Consider the following 20292-nt stretch of genomic DNA (forward strand, 5'->3'; position numbering starts at 1 on the left):
CTATCGCTGGTATCATCAGATGTGTCTGTTGAAAAGCCTTTTTGTTCCGTCTAGCTGCACAGTCAAGTTTCTAGGCTTTGAATCTAAAAGACCACCTGGTCATACATAGGCACACCCTGAAACCAGAGTGTGCCCTCCATTTACTTTCAGAAATGGCCAGCATGTTGCCTCATTAGTTTGCTTATTAAATCTTTTTGCTTATCTTGGTATAAAGCTTTAACATGCCAAAGCTATAACTTACAATTTCTTCTTTGAATGTCATGAACTGTGTTTGGCCCAAAGCAACAGCGTGTCAATTATTTATTTTGGGGAAAGTCAGCCGTGAAGTACAAATGATGGTCAAATTCCACAGAAAATGTTGCCTGTAACCAAACCTGACTATCAAGATTCCTGCTTGACGCTCAAGTATAACTGGGTTGCCATAGTATTTGAGCAGGGAAACTGTGAACAGAGCTGTGAACATGCTGGGCACTGATTGGTCAGTATCTTTGACTGACACGCAAGTGGGTGTACGGGAAGCAGCTGTGGCGTACTGTGGGTGGGACTGAAATACAGGGCTTGTTGGCGGAGAGGTTGTACAAAAAAAAAAAAAAAAAAAAAAGATACACTACCTCCACTCCTTGTCACAGCTGGCCTAGTATTCTGTTACAGGTAAGAAAAATAACAATTCCTTTTAAATAATTTGTTTAAGAAATAAGTGGCTGACGCTAATCAGCTCGGACTTGGCCTCCTCCTTCATATGTTACTGTCACGAATTCCTAGATTCTCAAAAGCTATGCTGTAGACTTTAAGTTTCATTGGAGAATCTCTATTAAACCTATTAAAATGAAGTCACATTATCTGTTTGTTCCGTGATGTGGGCTGTTAATGTTTGCCATTAATGTTTGCCATTTCCGTTTTTGCTCACATTAGATACAAGCAAGCCATGGATTCTGAGTACTCTGACTCTTATGTAAGTAAACATTCCAAGAAGTACACCTCTGCCCCGTCTTCACTCTTCACTAAGATTTATTACTCTGCTCACTAAGACTCCACATTTGCAAATAGCCTTATCTGCAGTCATGTTCAGTCTGGTTATCTACATACCTTTTATTGCTGTCTATAAACAAGTGCTCTGAAGGTTGCTGCGCATTGTCACGTTTAGATTTTAAATATCAAGAAAGCCGAGTAATACAATTCAACCAATTTGTTTCATTATTGAAAATTACTTGTATTAATAGTTTGTGTTGAACCATCCCCCTCCACACACACACACACACACACACACACACACACACACACACACACACACACACACACACACACACACACACACATGCGTGCACCTCCTCCTAGAAGTCTGACATACTTAGCATTCTTTAAATTCAAGCATGGCTGATCTGTATTGTTCTACATCTCCATACCTTCGCGGTATGCTCAGTATGAGGTTAGTTGTTACACATTTCACTTGATTCTTGCCACTCAGTTGTTTTATATATTGTATAGAGAGTGGATGCCACAATTATTGTCCCTTTTTATTAAATAGGATATGTACTGGGGGACCCTTGGAACAGTACGACCCTATTCCAATTTCTACCCTGACAGAGATGTGACGGAGATCGTGACAGCACTGGAAAACAAAGGCATTCATTGGCATATGTTGAAAATAAATTCCCACGATTTCTTTCCACCCTTTTCCTGGTAATTTATTGAATATCGTGTATCTTGCTCAGACACAGTGACGCTACTGAGAATACTAACCAATAGGAACAACGCCCAGAGGCAAGTAATTGCTCAGGTCTTTCAGGAGCTAACACATAAGGTGAGAAAATAGAAACAGTAACAACCTTTTCAAAGAGTTTCGAAATTAAAACTTTAATGGTTTTGTGGAAACCATGAAGTGTAAAGTTGTCTCCTACAATAAAATATATTAAGCAATGAAACTGAAGTTTCAGTTTGAGGTTTAGTAGTTATAAAAGTTTAGCCTTGCTCATCTGTAACTTTGAAGTGTTTGCTGATCAAATAATAAAAAAACGGTGACATTAAAGGTGTGAACACACCTTTGTTTAGCAACTTCAGAACTACTGTCACATGCCCAACTGTAGTGTCTTACAGGGAAAGAGTACACCATAGTGTGATAGTCAGGCAGGTTTTGTGTGAATCCACTTCCAATCCCAAGTGTACTCTGGGGGTTTATTCCATTAGTCAGAGGTTTTTTCTAGATATTTACTGTTTCTTTACTAAAATAACTTAACAAGAATTACAAAAAGAAAACCAGGAGTGAAACTCTGAGTCAAGTCAAAATAAGAAATAATTCAGTGTTATTTTATTTATGCATGTGGTGAATTAGGATATAATAACTGCTCTGAAGAAAGCTTTATCTGGAGACCTGGAGCTTCTTTTGCTGGAACTGTTGATGACCCCCGTGGAGTATGAAGCTTACCGTCTCCAGGAGGCCATGGCGGTGAGTGGTTGCTTTCATCTTTAGGATTTTGGAATAGATGTTATAACTGTTTTATATCAAGAAATGTGCATGGTATGTGTGTGCAGGGTTTGGGCACAGATGAAGAAACGCTTGCGGAAATTCTGAGCACAAGATCTGGAAAGCAGCTGCAAAGCATCAGTGCTGCATACAAAGAAAGTAAGTCAAAGATCTTTTATGATACTTTTTTTTTTTTAAAACAATCCAAAAAGATTGTTTATTTAAAATTAGATGTTTAAATCCTAATCCTTCCTTTTCTTTTTGCTCTTCCTGTTTTAGTGTATAAGAAGGATCTGGAAAAGGAAATCGAATCGGAAACCAGTAATGACTTTGAGAAGCTTCTTAAAGCTTTGCTACATGTAAATATTTATGTCATTGATCATCGCCTTTGATTGAATTATAACCAAAGAATTTGATCTACAATGAATGAAATCCTACGCTTAACTTTTGCCTGTGTATAACTTTCACTGGGAACACAAACAGTACAGCACACATTTGAAATTAAGTCCAGCTTTTGAAATTATAGTTCCTCTTGTTTTTTCTTTCACCCCCTCTCATAACAGAAAGGATGTGTCGCTGGTGTGGTTCAGACAGACATTGAGGTATTATTTACTTTTATGTACAAACTTAACTAAAAGGCACTGGAGTAAAAAGTGCTCTTTTAATACGTTAAACCATATACATCTACTGACTACTTGATTCTGAAATAGTTGAAACAAAACTGTATATTTTTACTCCTTTAACCCTTAATGTGTTTCATCATTATTATGTCTGATCATTTAGACTCTCTCTGCATCCCTAAAAGGGAAGAAAGCTGAGGCAGGACAATGGATTGACATATTGACTTCTAGAGATGTAGAACATCTTGACAATGGTGGTTGTCCCTTTTTTTTAAAATTCATTAATCTTTCTGTGTTAAAAAGTGTTTTGATTTAGTTTTTAAATCCCAATATCTTCATCCCCCCCGACTTTGTGCATGATTAACAGTGTTGATGGGACTGGAGCTGGAGCTTGGGCAGACGGTGGATCAGATCATAGAGAAAAGGTTTTCAGGAGACTTTCGCTTGGGTCTGAAAGTTTTGGGTAAACACAGTTTGACATACTGTTTGAACATTTATTGTGCACTTCATACCATTATTAGGTGGAGACCCAACATTATCCTAATATTTGTCTTATCACAGTACAGTGCATTCAAAACCGTGATGCCTACCTTGCCACGAGACTTAAGACCATGAAGGTGAGACGATTTTGTGGTAATTTATCTATGATAGAAGTTCATAGGACAAAATACAGATATTTTGGGAGAAGATTTCAAAACTACTCAAAGAGGGATTCGGCCAAAATTCAAATACCAGAAGGCACTGATGGAAGAACTACATAATATGTAACAGTTGGCCATAAGGACATGTGGGGGTTATATCACACAGAACAAATGACATACTGTCTGATAGGTTTATCAAATGATTGAGTCCAGCTATGGATGTGGTGATGTATATATATATATATATATATATATATATATATATATATATATATATATATATATATATATATATATATATATATATAGATTTCTTTATATATATATATATATATATATATATATATATATATATATATATATATATAAAGAAATCTATATATATATATATATAAAGAAATCTATATATATATATATATATATATATATATATTTAATTTGCATATTTACTTTAGCAGTTTAATATTTATTTTTGTGTCCAATACAAGATTTGATTATAGATATGATTGAAATTGAAATAAAACACAACTTTAAAAAATCCAGACTTTATTGAATCTTTCATATTTAGACTTTATCTAAATATGAAAATATTTGCTAGCAATTCTTTTCAACTAACTTCAGCCATACTTCTTCTTAACCTCACAATAAAAAAAAATTGAAAAAAACACAGAAATAAAAGAAACTGAAGAACTACGAGAGGTTATTACCAACTTACCAACTTGTGTCTGGTTGTTAAATCTCTTCAGAGTTCCTATTAGCAGTAGAAATAAAAGAGAAAGGGGAAGGTATGTAGTTCCTAGGTATTGTCTGGGTCCAAATAGCTACTGACGAGGTCCTCACCTGTTGCGAGGTGTGACGATTTTTCTTTATAGATGTGCTCATAATCAGTGGGGAGTAACGAAATACATGTACCGCCGTTACATATTTAAAATACAAAATATGACTAACTGTATTCCATTACAGTTACCGTTTAAAAGGGTGGTATTGAGAATACTGTCTTTGTTGAAATAAAGTGATTACACAGAGGTCTTTTCCTATTTCATATGTTAGGCTATTCCCTCACTATTTTTGGTAATTCCACGCCGGTGGAAACCCAAACAAAACACGCATTAAGAGGCTCTAATGCCCGTGTCTCAGTCTCGCGGCCCATGTCACCTCTACTTGCGGCCCACAAAATGACGTGAAGAAATATTTTTTTTAATTATTATTCAAAAACTTATTTAATATGAAGGCAATAGGCAGAGTGTTACAGGCATAGCCCTAAAGAATGTAGCCTCATGGGCAATGTAGTCCAGTTGTAAGTAAGCCATTAAGACTTGACTGTACACTATGTTCGTGTTTTTCTCCGAAGTTCTGTTGAAGCAGCGTTTGAACGCCTCTCTCTCTCTCTCGCTAGCAAAGTTGACCCAGACAACAAAGTAAAGCTAGTTTTCGGCTACAAGCCCGACACTGAACCCGACGTATTAGCCAGAGGTCCCTTTACTATGGTTCGAGCCGCGGACCTGTTTTATATACGAGTGGAATAGTTTTCTATACGAGATTGCTGCAAATAGTGCAGCCATACCTAACTGTTACTCATTTTAAAATTTAAAAATCTAGTTGGTTTTGGTATGGCGAGTGGCCTTCAGTAATAGTAATACATCACACAGCAATAGTACATTCATGTAGTTGTAAAAAGCATGATAATATATTAAGTAATCCAAAGTATTCTGAATACATTACACTTATTGAGTAACGGAATACGTTACAAAATACAGGGAGTGCAGAATTATTAGGCAAGTTGTATTTTTGAGGAATAATTTTATCATTGAACAACAACCATGTTCTCAATGAACCCAAAAAACATTAATATCAAAGCTGAATGTTTTTGGAAGTAGTTTTTAGTTTGCTTTTAGTTTTAGCTATTTTAGGGGGATATCTGTGTGTGCAGGTGACTATTACTGTGCATAATTATTAGGCAACTTAACAAAAAACAAATATATACCCATTTCAATTATTTATTTTTACCAGTGACACCAATATAACATCTCCACATTCACAAATATACATTTCTGACATTCAAAAACAAAACAAAAACAAATCAGTGACCAATATAGCCACCTTTCTTTGCAAGGACACTCAAAAGCCTGCCATCCATGGATTCTGTCAGTGTTTTGATCTGTTCACCATCAACATTGCGTGCAGCAGCAACCACAGCCTCCCAGACACTGTTCAGAGAGGTGTACTGTTTTCCCTCCTTGTAAATCTCACATTTGATGATGGACCACAGGTTCTCAATGGGGTTCAGATCAGGTGAACAAGGAGGCCATGTCATTAGTTTTTCTTCTTTTATACCCTTTCTTGCCAGCCACGCTGTGGAGTACTTGGACGCGTGTGATGGAGCATTGTCCTGCATGAAAATCATGTTTTTCTTGAAGGATGCAGACTTCTTCCTGTACCACTGCTTGAAGAAGGTGTCTTCCAGAAACTGGCAGTAGGACTGGGAGTTGAGCTTGACTCCATCCTCAACCCGAAAAGGCCCCACAAGCTCATCTTTGATGATACCAGCCCAAACCAGTACTCCACCTCCACCTTGCTGGCGTCTGAGTCGGACTGGAGCTCTCTGTCCTTTACCAATCCAGCCACGGGCCCATCCATCTGGCCCATCAAGACTCACTCTCATTTCATCAGTCCATAAAACCTTAGAAAAACCAGTCTCGAGATATTTCTTGGCCCAGTCTTGACGTTTCAGCTTGTGTGTCTTGTTCAGTGGTGGTCGTCTTTCAGCCTTTCTTACCTTGGCCATGTCTCTGAGTATTGCACACCTTGTGCTTTTGGGCACTCCAGTGATGTTGCAGCTCTGAAATATGGCCAAACTGGTGGCAAGTGGCATCTTGGCAGCTGCACGCTTGACTTTTCTCAGTTCATGGGCAGTTATTTTGCGCCTTGGTTTTTCCACACGCTTCTTGCGACCCTGTTGACTATTTTGAATGAAACGCTTGATTGTTCGATGATCACGCTTCAGAAGCTTTGCAATTTTGAGACTGCTGCATCCCTCTGCAAGATATCTCACTATTTTTGACTTTTCTGAGCCTGTCAAGTCCTTCTTTTGACCCATTTTGCCAAAGGAAAGGACGTTGCCTAATAATTATGCACACCTGATATAGGGTGTTGATGTCATTAGACCACACCCCTTCTCATTACAGAGATGCACATCACCTAATATGCTTAATTGGTAGTAGGCTTTCGAGCCTATACAGCTTGGAGTAAGACAACATGCATGAAGAGGATGATGTGGACAAAATACTCATTTGCCTAATAATTCTGCACTCCCTGTACATTTTGGGGCATGTAATCTGTAATCTGTAGTGGAATACATTTTAAAAGTAACCTTCCAACACTGCTCATAATAGAAAAATCAGTTGATATGATGGTCAGTATAAGGAAAGGAAAGTTTCTATTATGAATGCCATATCCTGTGATCACTATTGAATATATTTGAACTTAATATAACCAAATATTTGCAAACGCAGTCTGCCCACAGTCATATTTGCATAAATTATTTCACCCTACTGGTACTTTTAGTACTTTACTATGCCGCACTGGCACTGGCTTGGTATATAGGAAGTCCTTGTCCACAAATGCACTTTTGTGACTCTGCAAAATGTGGCCGTCGTTCACAGATATTAAACAAATTCAAAGATAATGTCAGAGAGTGAAAACACTGTAACTTCTGTCACCACTAGGAAATACCCAAACCAACATGGGATCCCTAAAATCGACCGCAGCCATTTTAATATGTAGGATTTTATTTATTTCTTTACTGTTTTTTTATATGTATATATTTTTTAATAATTTTGGGGCTATTTCTATTATTTTCTGTTGCTTAAGAAACTCATAATCACTGTAATTTTATAAAGTTTATTAGAAGAGGCAGAGACCATGTTTATTTGTAGTGTAGTGGTTTAATTTTGATGAGTGCACATGAAAAAACAAACTTCCTCTGTACAGATGGGTCAAAATGACAGACTATACATCTGGAGAGACTGTTGACGCACTGGTTACCAATATTCATTTCACTCTTACAGAAAGAAATAGTGCAGCGGATTATGGTGTCTCACAGTGAGGAAGATCTACTCTGTATCCGAGCTGCTTTCATTAAATTAACAGGCACTTCCCTCTACACTACACTGCAGGTTTGTCACACAGATAAAATTGTTCTAAATATAAATATTTATTATATAGTAAATATATCGATATTTCTATTTCAAATATTTGCATAAATATTTGTATTTTCTTGCTATTTCCTGTTTTTCCAACAGAACCACTTTAAAGGAGACTATCTAAAGGCACTGCTTGCTATATGTCGATCTGAAGATTAAATAAAGCCTACAAGTTTTAGCTGCATCTGCTACTCACTGATTTAGTAACTTCCTTCCCGTTGCTAGTACAAAAATAAGCTCTGTTTTATGCTAATCTTCATATTGCATTGAATCACTTACTTTAGGTATACCCATTTTAAATATTACTTATTGACTTGTACTTATAGGTGCAATCAAATGTAAGGAGAACAGGTTTTTGTTCATTTTAATTACATATATATATATATATATAACATGATCAAAATATGGTGTGTGTAATAAAGCCTTTTATCACTTTCATTTGCTCTGAATTGTGTTACCTATTATATTTTTTCTTTCTTAAATCACAATCACTTTGTTTTGTTTTTTGTTGCACCGTCAGTTTAGCTCTATTCTACTGCATGGTTCTGTTCCCCTGTATATTTAAGAAATACAATGCAGAGCACATAAGATTAGGATAAGTCTACATATATTTTGTGTACAAAACAAAAAGGGGTCAGGATTTACCTTAGATGTTGTCCTTTGTTTCCGTGATTAGAGTGCATCTACAATTAATGTATGCAAGCTTCACAGACAATTAAACACAAGGCATGTAGAGCAAGAGTGGAAAAACAAGACAAAGCACAGAAGCTTTCACCTCCGATCCTCCATTTGCAGTGGTGGTAGTCACTGTTGTTGTGATGCTTTGGGTTAGAGTTGTAATGTTGTCCTGTGTGGCAGCTGTAGTGGCGTTGGCTGGGATAGTAGCTGTACTGTTGGTGTTTGGAGTGCCAGTGGTATTGGCAGTGGCAGCCTGTATAGGAAGTGTGGTAGCTGTAGTGGTGGTGGTGGCAGCCTGTTTGGTAGTTGTAGAAGTAGTGGTGGTGGCAGCCTGTGTGGTAGCTGTAGTTGTGTTGTCCAGGGTGGCAGCTGTAGTTATGTTGTCCAGGGTGGCAGCTGTAGTTATGTTGTCCAGGGTGGCAGCTGTAGTTGTGTTGTCCAGGGTGGCAGCTGTAGTTATGTTGTCCAGGGTAGCAGCTGTAGTTATGTTGTCCAGGGTGGCAGCTGTAGTTGTGCTGTCCAGGGTAGCAGCTGTAGTTATGTTGTCCAGGGTGGCAGCTGTAGTTGTGTTGTCCAGGGTGGCAGCTGTAGTTGTGTTGTCCAGGGTGGCAGTCTCAGTTGTATTGCCTGGATCAGTAGTAGTGATTCTTGGAGTCTCAGAAGGAATAAAATAGAATATCATTTCAACAAATGTAATGACTAAAAGCACAACAGCAAAATTTCTGTGCCTATGCTGTCATCATAACCCATTATTTAGTCTGTTAATCGTATTCTATGGTATTTGGATGACCTAAACTCTCCTTGACCTATTATTTCTTTCCAGTAAGGAATTAATACATTAGATCAGAAATTAACGGTTTCTTTCTCCGAATGAAGTTAATCATTCCTCCAAAGTGTCTGCTACAGTTACCACAAACAGAAATTTCTTGAGTATTTACTAGTGGCAGGAAAAGATGACCAATATTAATCTATAATGATTAAACAAATGTAATTCTATTTTAAAAACTTCTTCACCTTTAGATATCCTCCTAACAATGTTTGGCAAGAACTTTTACATAAAAACTCCTCTAAATACTTTAATCCTTTTAGACATGTCAGCTCGATACACTCATGTTTGTGAAACATTTTGTATTCACACATTTTCTGCAATGTTTCACCTAAATTATTGACTTTGACTTTTATTGACTTTTTATCATTATAAAACTCAATAAAACATTTTTTTAAAAACTTTAAAAATAGGTAATTACCTGTGCCAGCAAAACCAGTGTAAAAAAACCCAGACACAATAAATCCATAATGGAAAGAACCAAGGAGGCAGAGATGCACCAGAGATGTTACAGAAATTGTTCTATTGCACAAAAATCAGAGTATAATGTACTTTTGTGCTAAGTTTCGTTGAAACTTCTCCTTGTAACCTGTTCCTGAGTTCAGGGACACTGAGCTTTTATACAATAATATCACGTTTCAGGTGGGGTAGGTGTGACGTAGTGTGTGACCTGGATGACCAGCATCCAGGAAGTTGTCAGAGTGTTACTGAATGTTTGAGAGTGCATGCATGCATGCTTGTGTTTGTTCAAGGTATTTTCTCTAGTGCAATTTTAATAGAATTTGGATTAGTTATAAGCATAAGCAATCACAAGTGCCCAGAACGGATACTTTATTCGCTGTGCTGAAAACATTAGAAGGAAAAAAGAAATCCTTCAGCATCAAAATGATCAAACAGACAAGTGTCAGAAATTTTTCAGTGTATGGAAAGTATGAGTTCTTGTTACCCCTTTCAGCTAACCTTTACCTTGAATGCTTAAATTTCACAATAACACAAACTTTTTAACACAACTATCATAAAACACATTGACTGAGCCGCTTCAGTCAATGTGTTTTACTTGTGCTTTAATTTGTAACCTGTATTTTACTACCTTCCCTGTACTATTGTTGCTCCTTGTTAAGCATTGTCCAGTGTTGCTCTGTTTATCGTCAGTCACTGAATCTTACTTCCTCCTGTTAGATGACCTAGAACCCCAATGAGTAACAAAAACACAAAAATACTTGCCCTTAAGCAACGTTAGTGTAGGATAAAGATAACTTTCAGTCATTTAAGAATAGTAAGGCATATGCGGTTTCTCACTTGAGACAATAACAAACCTTTGACCCTGAAAAGGGGTTTTGAAAACAACGAAAAGCTGCTTCTTAGTTTTCAGCTGCTATTACTGATGGCACTGATAGAGTTTTCATTGACTAACCAACGCGTTTGGCTTGTGGCCTTGATGGACCCTGATGAAGGCCACAAGCCAAACGCGTTGGTTAGTCAATAAAGTTGTTCCCCTTTCATTTTAAGTTTTGCTGGAGTCCCTGCGTTGTGAGTTTATCATCCTCTCCATGCACCTTGGAAGTAGGTGAAGTTGTGCCAGAAATTTGACATTTACGCTTGTAAGACTCTATCTACAAATGATTATTATTTTAAAGTCAAGATTAACACCTGTTTCACTCACTGGCTTTTTTACAGCCTTAACAGCCTAACAAATAACCATCTTTGTAATGAAGTTACTTGGGCAGAAGAGGGCAATAGAGACTACTAAGTTGCAGATTTAAATTTAACTTCAAACATATCACAACTGTATGTGCATCACAGTTCATGCTATTTCATAAGATTAGTTAAAAATGTGGCAGCACGGTGGTTAGCACTGTTGCCTCACAGCACCAAGGTCCTGATTTTAATTCCACCATCAGGCCGGGGTCTTTTCGTGTGGAGTTTGCATGTTCTCCCGGTGTTTGCATGGAACAAAGACATGCAGTTAGTGGGGAAAACCCTAACTGGAAACCCTAAACTGCCCGTAGGTGTGAATGTGAGTGCGAATGGTTTTCTGTGTCTGTTTGTTATCCCTGTGACAGACTGGCGACCTGTTCGGGGTGTACCCTGCCTCTTGCCTTAAAACAGCTGGGATAGGCTCCAGTGCTCCCGCAACCCTGAAAAGGATAAACGGAAGAGAATGGATGAATGGATAGTTAAAAAATGTGAAAAGAAATCCCAATATCAATCTATTTGAGTGTTATTCTATTATTTTACTCTTTAGTAACTTCTTTTGTTTATCAGATATCTACTGAAGTGTTTTTCGCTTTTTATTTGATTTCTTTTGTTTGCATGTTTTTTTCCTGCTTTCGTGGACCTGATATCACATTGCATTGTCATTCCACAAAAGCATTAACGCCACTTTTGTGATTTATTCGCAACATCCTTCCCAATACAGCTGTCGACTCGTCAAGATATAATTTATTTTTCAGAAAAACAGAGTTAAAGGATAATGCACCTTCAAAATATGTAATCACTTAGCTGTTGCTGAGACTACTCCTAAAACATTTAAGAAGCTTGAACCTTTCTCTGTATTTTTTGGGGGGGCTTTATCTTACAGTAAAAAAGCACCTTTGTTGTGGTTGGTTGTGTTTTGGTTCTATATAAGTATTTTAGTTTGCTTCCACGTAAATGTCCAATCGTGACCACACTGTTGTGCAAGTAGAGCTTGTATTGAATGTAAGCAACGTGAACCTCTGCAACTTTTCTTCAAGTCTTTTTTTTGCATCATACATACAGCATCCTGTCTGACTACTTTTTTTAGGTCAACCGTGCCAAAAATTGACGGCGTCTTCATTAATCCCATGCAAACGTACACCTATCTGGAACAACCCTGACATATTACAAAACAATAATATGATAAACTTTCCAGATTGGAGTTGTAAAGGAATCAAATACTTGGAACATATATTAGAAAGAACAGAATTTATTCCATTTGACAGACTAGTTACACAATATGGGATCAACAAGAAAAGATTTTTAGAATATCAACAAATTAAATCCATAGTAAAAAAGAAATTTAAACCGGGTCAAGTTGAACTACAAACACCATCAAGTGTGGTTCAATTTCTTACTCTTAAAACCCCAAAATTACTTTCCAAAATATACAGAATGCTTTCTAAAACAGATGAATCAATATCACTTCCTACTGCAAAATGGGAAGCGGATTTATCAGTTAACTTAGACCAAAACTTCTGGTCTCAGATACGCATAAAAACTTTTCATTTAATTAGAAATCCCAGTTTTCAATTCATTCAATACAAAATACTACACAGAGTGCACTATACAGGTCATCGGATGTTCAAGATGGGCTTTACGTCTTACGTCTTCCAACAACTGCTCACACTGTCAAGCCAATTAACCGGACAATTATATCCACGCTCTTTGGTTCTCTCCACCAGTTCAGAAGTTTTGGCGCGAGATATGTGAAGACTTATCGAAGTGTCTGAAATGTAACATTCCAACTTCCCCCTTAGTGTGTTTGTTGGGCAGCTTGGATTATGTCACTACAGAAAGGAATATAGCCCATATGGTTTTCACTGCCCTTTGCATAGCCAAGAAAACATTACTGGGGGTGCTCCGTCTCGGGGCTAGGGTCCTGGTTGGCCACCTGGGGGGCTCTTCAACTGGTGGGGGAGGCTGTTACATCTTGCAGGAGGTCTCCCCCGAGTCATTCTAACTACCAGAAATCTCGAAGCACAGGCCGAGGGGGCGGTGTGGCAGCAATTTTTCACACCAGCCTATTAATTAACGAAAGACCAAGTGACACTGAAAAACTAGTTCATGCACTTATTACTTCCAGGCTGGACTACTGTAATTCATTATTATCAGGATGTCCAAAAAAACTTGCTGAAAAGCCTTCAGCTAATCCAAAATGCTGCAGCAAGAGTCCTGACAGGGACTAGAAAGAGAGAGCATATTTCTCCTGTTTTGGCTTCCCTTCATCGGCTTCCTGTTAAATCCAGAATTGAATTCAAAATCCTGCTCCTCACATACAAGGTCTTAAATAATCAGGCCCCATCTTATCTTAATGACCTTGTAGTACCATATCCTCCCTTAGTTATGCTGCAATAGATGTAGGCTGCCGGGGATTCCCATGATGCATTGAGTTTTGCCTTTCCAGTCACCTTTCTCACTCACTATGTGTTAATAGACCTCTCTGCATTGAATCATATCTGTTATTAACCTCTGTCTCTCTTCCACAGCATGTCTTTTATCCTGTCTTCCTTCTCTCACCCCAACCAGTCGCAGCAGATGGCCCCGCCCCTCCCTGAGCCTGGTTCTGCTGGAGGTTTCTTCCTGTTAAAAGGGAGTTTTTCCTTCCCACTGTCGCCAAAGTGCTTGCTCATAGGGGGTCATATGATTGTTGGGTTTTTCTCTGTATCTATGAACCACCTTGAGGCGACTTTTGTTGTGATTTGGCGCTATATGAATAAAATTGAATTGAACAGAATCCTCTCTCCAGGAAATCACTCTGCAGGTGGGGGAGATATAGGGGAGGCGGAGAACTCAGCCTGGGTGTCTATTGTCTTGTGTAGTCTGGAAGATGAGTGGATGACGGGGTGGGTGCAGTTTTCTCTGTGGTGGGGTCGGGTGGGCTGTCCCGGGCTCTGTGGGGCCAGGCGGCACTACTGAACAGGCAAGGCCCTGGGGTGCAGGTGTGCCACCAGGGTTCAGGGGAGGCATCCCCCCCTTTGTCCCCTTCTGGCTGCCTGTGCCTCAATTTCATCCCACAATTTAGACATTCACATTACTCACACTCTCATAGCACATACATATAGGACCTTGGGGGTGGGCACGCTACACAGCATCCAGAAGACCATTAGAGTGTACAACCTCACCCCTGGCGCCGTTGCCCACCTCTCAATTTTAAATACACATATACATTGAGGGCTATCAGGAGGGGCGATGCACTTACCTGCTGCTCTCTGGCAGGTAGCTCCATGCTCTCCTGGGTTTTAAATGCACCTTAGAACACACATGCATCAACACTACATATGAGCAGGCGGAGGGAGGTTTGGAGTCTTCACACACCCCCGTTCTCTGTTGCCTGTTGGGGCGTGGGGGCTGGGAGGAGGAGTTGGCCGTCCGATTGGGGTCTGGAATGTGGGCCTCCCTGCTGCTGCGGAGTCGGGGCGGTCTTCTTCTCTCCACCCCAGGGAAGAGGGTAACACTATCTGGGTCTGGGTGCAGGTTCCCCCTCCAGGGGCAAGGGTACCTAGACCTAGAGTACGCTTGGGGAGTGTGATTGTGTGTACAGTGTCTATTTATGTCTGTCTCCACGTTGGGTGAGTGCTGAGAAATGTGCAGGGGTTAGGGTTAGGTAGCACAATAATATTCAATATTTAGTATTTACTGTTATATTCACATAGATCATCGCGATGATGTTGTTTATTATATTGCTCTGTTGTTGTTTTTTTGCTTGTTTTCTCTTTTTTCTTTCTCAACAGGTGATCCAGGTGATTTATATATGTATTTTTTGTCTGTTTGTTTTGTTTGTTTTTTGTTTTTTTTGTTTTTTTTCCACTTTATCACCGTTCCTCTTCCCTGCTGTTTTTCTTTCCCTCTTTCTTTCTCCCTTTTCTTTCCCCCAGTCATGTCTGTCCCGTGTGTAGCAAGCAAAAATAAAATAAAATAAACAATGAAAGCAAAGATGAATCAAATAGACCAATACGGCAAGGCCGGGATGGTCCATTTGGTAAAGTAAATCCGTTGGGCATCTTTCTTTGCCTTTAGACAATAATTCTGATGGCAAAAGAACCAAACAGGACAGGCGAAGAAACAAAAAAAGAAAAAGATCAACCGTGCCAACAAAAACCTGATTCCAGTGAAGCATACTCAACAATCATAATAGATATCTGGACTGATTTTTTTTCTTTTTTTGCAGTGGTGATTAGCACTGTTGCCTCCTGAGTTTGACTTCACCTTGTGACCAGGGTCTTGTGTTGAGTTTGTATGATCTCCCTGTGTTTGTGTGGGTTGTCTCCACGTATTCTGGCTTCCTCCCACAGTCCAAAGACATGCTGTTAGTGGGGTTAGGTTAACTGATGATTATAAGTTGCATATAGCTGTGAATGGTTGTCTGTCTCTCTATATTAGCCCTGCGAAAAAGTGATGACCTATCCAAGGTGTACCCTGCTTCTAGCCTTATTGTAGCTGGGATTGGCTCCAGCCCCCCTGCAACTCTGAAAAGGATACGTGGAAGAGAACTGATGGATGGATGGATGGATGGATGGTTTTAAAAATTTGCAGTATAAAAAAAGAGCAGAAATTAATTGAATTATTGTTATTAAAACACATAATCACGCATCCATTAAAACGATGCTCTGTTTTATTACCATTTATGTTAGATAGTGTTTTATGTTGAATCTATTTCACACATTAATGCATAAAGATCAAATAATTATTGTAAATTGTGCAAATAATTATACTAATACAGACGGAAATCTTCAACAGACATCACTATATTATAACATGTCTACAGGTAAAATTTGACTTAACTTATACATCAAGTATCACACAAGAAAATAAACAGGTAATGGGTATAATAGTGTAAAGATGTGTAAGGGCATGTCACCTTTGAAATAAAACAACTGAAATGTGCCAAAATATGCTTTGAGGTGCTTTTAAAAATACAGACAATTCTCCTTTACATATCATTAGGCATTGCACTCTTTCCACTGTGGAAAGTGCTCTATAAATCACCTTATGACTTACACATATATCTTTTGAGATGCTATAGGTTAGCTCTTTCACTACCATCATCTACAACTAAATACAATCAACTCAGATTTCCTGTTTTATAAATAGCATTGTAGTCTAGTTTTGGCTCTGAGGCTCCAGATTGCTCACTACACCATGGCTGGAAAAGCAAAAGATCCCAACAGCAGAACCACAAAGGTGACGATGTGGCTCTCTCCACTCTGGGTGCCGCTGCCAGAGCCGCTGTTGCTGGTCTGATTGCGAGTAGTTTTAGTACTCAGTCCTGTTGATGCAGTGGTTGTCCCCATGACCTAAAGAGCAAACCAACAGAATTTATGACACTGCATTGTGCTGTATGATATTGTATACTTTACATGTAATAACTTTATGTTCAGGCCGAGATTTTAAAGCAATGCATTAACACTGAAAAAATGTAAAAGCAGGATAGTTTTTCCATCAAAAATAATCTTGGTTCACTGGTAAGATTTCCTCACGTACTTTATACATTTATTTATTTTAGTGTATACGTTTTTCATTTTTCTTTGAATTCAAAGAAATATGAAAAAACAAAGATTTCCATTTTATTTATTCATTTATTCTGTACTTTTATCTTTTTTGATCATTTCTTACAGCTGGTAATGTATTTCATCTACAAGTAAATACAATAAACTCTGATTTGCTGTGTGATAAATAACATTGTAGTCTAATTCTGCCTCTGAGACTCCAGATTACCCACTGCACTGTGGCTTAAAAAGCAAAAGATCCAAACAGCAGAGCCACAGAGGTGGCAATGCGACTCTATCCTCTCTTTGCATTCAATTGACTATGTGCACGAGAAAATGCTAACTTTCTGGTTTGAGACCGGATGTGGGGTGGTACATTTCCGGTAGCTTTACTTTGCGGTCAATCGCTACTGCGAAGATATACTCCAAAATCAAGTCCAAAACTTGAAAACGGAAAGATCGCGTTAAGTTACAAAGAGCAGAAGGTGGGAACACTCACCACTGTTGTGTCATAAAAAATCTAATGATCAATTTTGACGTTTAAAGAGTTTAGATCGATCAGTTGTTTATCACTCAACACAAGCAGAACTGCATCACTGCAGCAGAAGACACATCGTCCACATTCAGAAGCACATCTCTGTATAGTGACTGGTCTTATGATTTAAACAGGCAAATGCATTCAAACTACAGATGAACTATAGTCAAATCAGATGTTTCCCCGTTATGTCGATATCAGCTAGTCAAGTACACACCTACACAGCATGTTAACAAACCGTGAAAAAAAAGCCACACAAAAAAAATGAATGATTGCTGGTAAGGGTTTCTATACATTAGTATTTACGAAGGGTATGTTGTGACTTACCTTCAAAATTACAGCAGTCCCTCACTATAACACGTTTCACATTTCACCTTGCTGTTTCGCAGATTTTTTAGTGCAAGTTTGCATGCTTTTTTTTTTTTTTCCCTCCGTGACGTCTCTCCTGTACAGTACAGAATCGCTGCATCGATTGCTAGCAGTGTGACTCTGAAGTGCAGTACTGTATGTCCACGATGTCCACCAAACATTTTGCACCGTCAAAAAATAAAATTGGCTACTTGATTTCACCTATCGCTGGTTATTTTTATAACATAAGACCCGCGATAAACGAGGGACAGCTGTTTACTGATACTGAGAAATATGACATTTGAATCCCTTTTCTCGTTTGCTCTGAGGCGCAGGGAAAAAATATCGACAAGTCGATGAACATCATTTACAGATATATTGGGTAAATGCCCAAGACATCTATAGAAACATAAATCGCCGCTTCATTCATTCATTTGCTTAACTTGTTTTGGACCGTAAACAGGGCGTGAATAGGACACCGGAAACAAAGCTCCCCACTGGAGTTTCCGCACCGGAAGTAGCATATGCTAACGTGCACATAGTCAATTAGTTTTCATTTATACAGTGGCAAATCACAGCAACAGTTGCCTCGAGGTGCTTTGTAGTCACCTTGGTTGACGATACCCCTGTGGCTGTGGTCGTCGTGCTGGTGGAAGCCTGGGTGCCGCTGCCAGAGCCACTGTTGCTGCTAGTCTTACTGTCAGTAGTGGTAGTACTCAGACCTGTTGATGCAGTGGTTGTCCTCATGTCCTAAAGAGCAAAGCAACAAAATTTATGACACTCTGTTGTGCTGGATTTTACAGAGTATGATATTGTATGCTTTACATGTAATAACTTTGCGTTCAGGCCGAGATTTTAAAGCAATGCATTAACACTGAAAAATACAGAAGCAGGATAGATATTCCATCAAAAACAATCTTGGTTCACTGGTAAGATTTCCTCAAGTATTTTTTTTTATTAATTTAATAATTTATACATTTTTTTGTTTTATATTTATTGTAGTGTGTGTTTGATCACATTACTTTCAATTCAAAGAAATATGAAAAACAAAGATTTCCTTTTTTTTTTTTTACTTTTATCTTTTTTGATTATTTCTTGCAGCTGGTAATGTATTTCATCTACAAGTAAATACAATAAACTCTGATTTGCTGTGTGATAAATAACACTGTAGTCTAGTTCTGTCTCTGAGACTTCAGATTGCCCACTGCACTATGGTTTAAAAAGCAAAAGGTCCAAACAGCAGAGCCACAGAGGTGGCAATGCGACTCTATCCTCTCTTTGCATTCAATTAGTTTTCATTTATACAGTGGCAAATCACAGCAACAGTTGCCTCGAGGTGCTTTGTAGTCACCTTGGTTGACGATACCCCTGCGGCTGTGGTCGTCGTGCTGGTGGAAGCCTGGGTGCCGCTGCCAGAGCCACTGTTGCTGTTAGTCTCACTGTCAGTTGTGGTAGTATTAGTAGCCGGGGATAAATTGTAGGTAGAATTGAGTCCTTTTGCTGCAGACATTAGCGGCGCATGCTAAAGAGCAAACCAACAGAATTTATGACACTGAATAATAAATTAATAAAACTGACACTACAAATGATATTGTATACTTTATATGTAATAATTGCCCATTAAGGAAGTGATTTCAATGCAATGCATTAACAGTGAAAAATATGAATCAGAATAGTTTTTCCATCAAAAATCATCTTGGCTCACTGGTTAGAATTCCCTGAATATTAATTTATTTATTTATTTAAGTGTGTTTGATCAACAAAGATTGCTGTTTGTTTCTTGTTTATTTTTTGTTACATTCATTCTTTTTTACTTTTAATTTCAAGTCTTACCTTGGAAAAGGGAAATCCCAGCAGAGTCAGGAAAGGCAGCGCCAGGAAAAAGTACTTCATATTGCTTGAAATATAATTTCCTCTTGAAAGCTAACAGCTTAAAATATCTTGTTAAAATGTGATTTGTTTCCCGTACTCAAGTCTTTGTTTTGTACAATATGTGCTCTCTTCCAAAGCTGGCCTTTTTATATTGCATTCACCTTGTTCACCTGTCAGCCTCCACCCAAGTGATGGACCACAAATGCAAAACTTTACACTGTGCCAAATGAAACCTAACCTATGGATGTGATACCTTCTCTCTAATGTCTTTCTTGTGTCTCAGGCTGCTGACTCGATGCTATTTTTATTCTTTTGTAGAACTCCAACCCTAAACTTACTCAACAGTTTCAAATAACATGTTATTTTACCTCATTTTCTTTCATCTTGTTTAATTAGGCAGTGTTGTAAAGTACAATGTTTCACTGAAGTTTTTGTCTGATGTGATCCTTTTTAAAGTAGCAACAGTACATCAACAGCTCCACAACTACATTTACTTTAACCTTTCAAAGTTCAAACAGCACGCTGATTTGTCAGGCTTACAGTTAGGCCCATAAATATTTGGACAGAGACAACTTCTTTTTCTAATTTCGTTCTGTACATTACCACAATGCATTTTAAATGAAACGACTCAGATGGAGGTAAAGTGCAGACTTTCAGCTTCAATTCAGTGGGTTCAACAAAAAGACTGCATAAAAATGTGAAGAACTAAAACATCTTTAACACAATCCTTTCATTTCACTAAATATTCACATTTCAGGAAAATAAAATGTTCATTTCTAATACTTTGCTGCTAATAACCGGCTGAAGTCTTGAACTCATGGACTTCACCAGATGCTGGCTTTCCTCCTTTTTAGACCTTGACTGCAGGAGCTTTCAGTTGCTG

The 20292-nt window shown here is 38.4% G+C and overlaps 2 protein-coding genes across 2 annotated transcripts; one reads left to right on the plus strand and one right to left on the minus strand.

Moving 5' to 3' along the window:
* Positions 1 to 542: 542 nt before the first annotated feature.
* Positions 543 to 8362, plus strand: anxa14 (annexin A14). The gene is made up of 13 exons (XM_085396308.1): positions 543 to 651; positions 913 to 952; positions 1526 to 1622; positions 1713 to 1801; positions 2330 to 2443; positions 2530 to 2620; positions 2741 to 2820; positions 3025 to 3063; positions 3245 to 3335; positions 3449 to 3544; positions 3643 to 3698; positions 7790 to 7897; positions 8024 to 8362. The coding sequence occupies exons 2-13, from the start codon at positions 926 to 928 to the stop codon at positions 8081 to 8083; spliced, it is 948 nt and encodes a 315-aa protein (XP_085252434.1). The 5' UTR covers positions 543 to 651; positions 913 to 925; the 3' UTR covers positions 8084 to 8362.
* A 4625-nt stretch (positions 8363 to 12987) lies between these two features.
* On the minus strand, positions 12988 to 19430 carry LOC146643421 (uncharacterized). Its single transcript, XM_085395390.1, has 4 exons — positions 19371 to 19430; positions 18889 to 19059; positions 18147 to 18287; positions 12988 to 16462 (listed from the first exon to the last, which is right to left on the minus strand). The coding sequence occupies exons 1-4, from the start codon at positions 19428 to 19430 to the stop codon at positions 16301 to 16303; spliced, it is 534 nt and encodes a 177-aa protein (XP_085251516.1). The 3' UTR covers positions 12988 to 16300.
* Between the last annotated feature and the right edge of the window lie 862 nt (positions 19431 to 20292).

The sequence above is a fragment of the Rhamphochromis longiceps genome, linkage group LG22 (genome assembly GCF_057381845.1).
Source record: "Rhamphochromis longiceps isolate RC_006_pf linkage group LG22, R_longiceps_female_GT1.1, whole genome shotgun sequence".
In the NCBI taxonomy this organism is placed as follows: Eukaryota; Metazoa; Chordata; class Actinopteri; order Cichliformes; family Cichlidae; genus Rhamphochromis; species Rhamphochromis longiceps.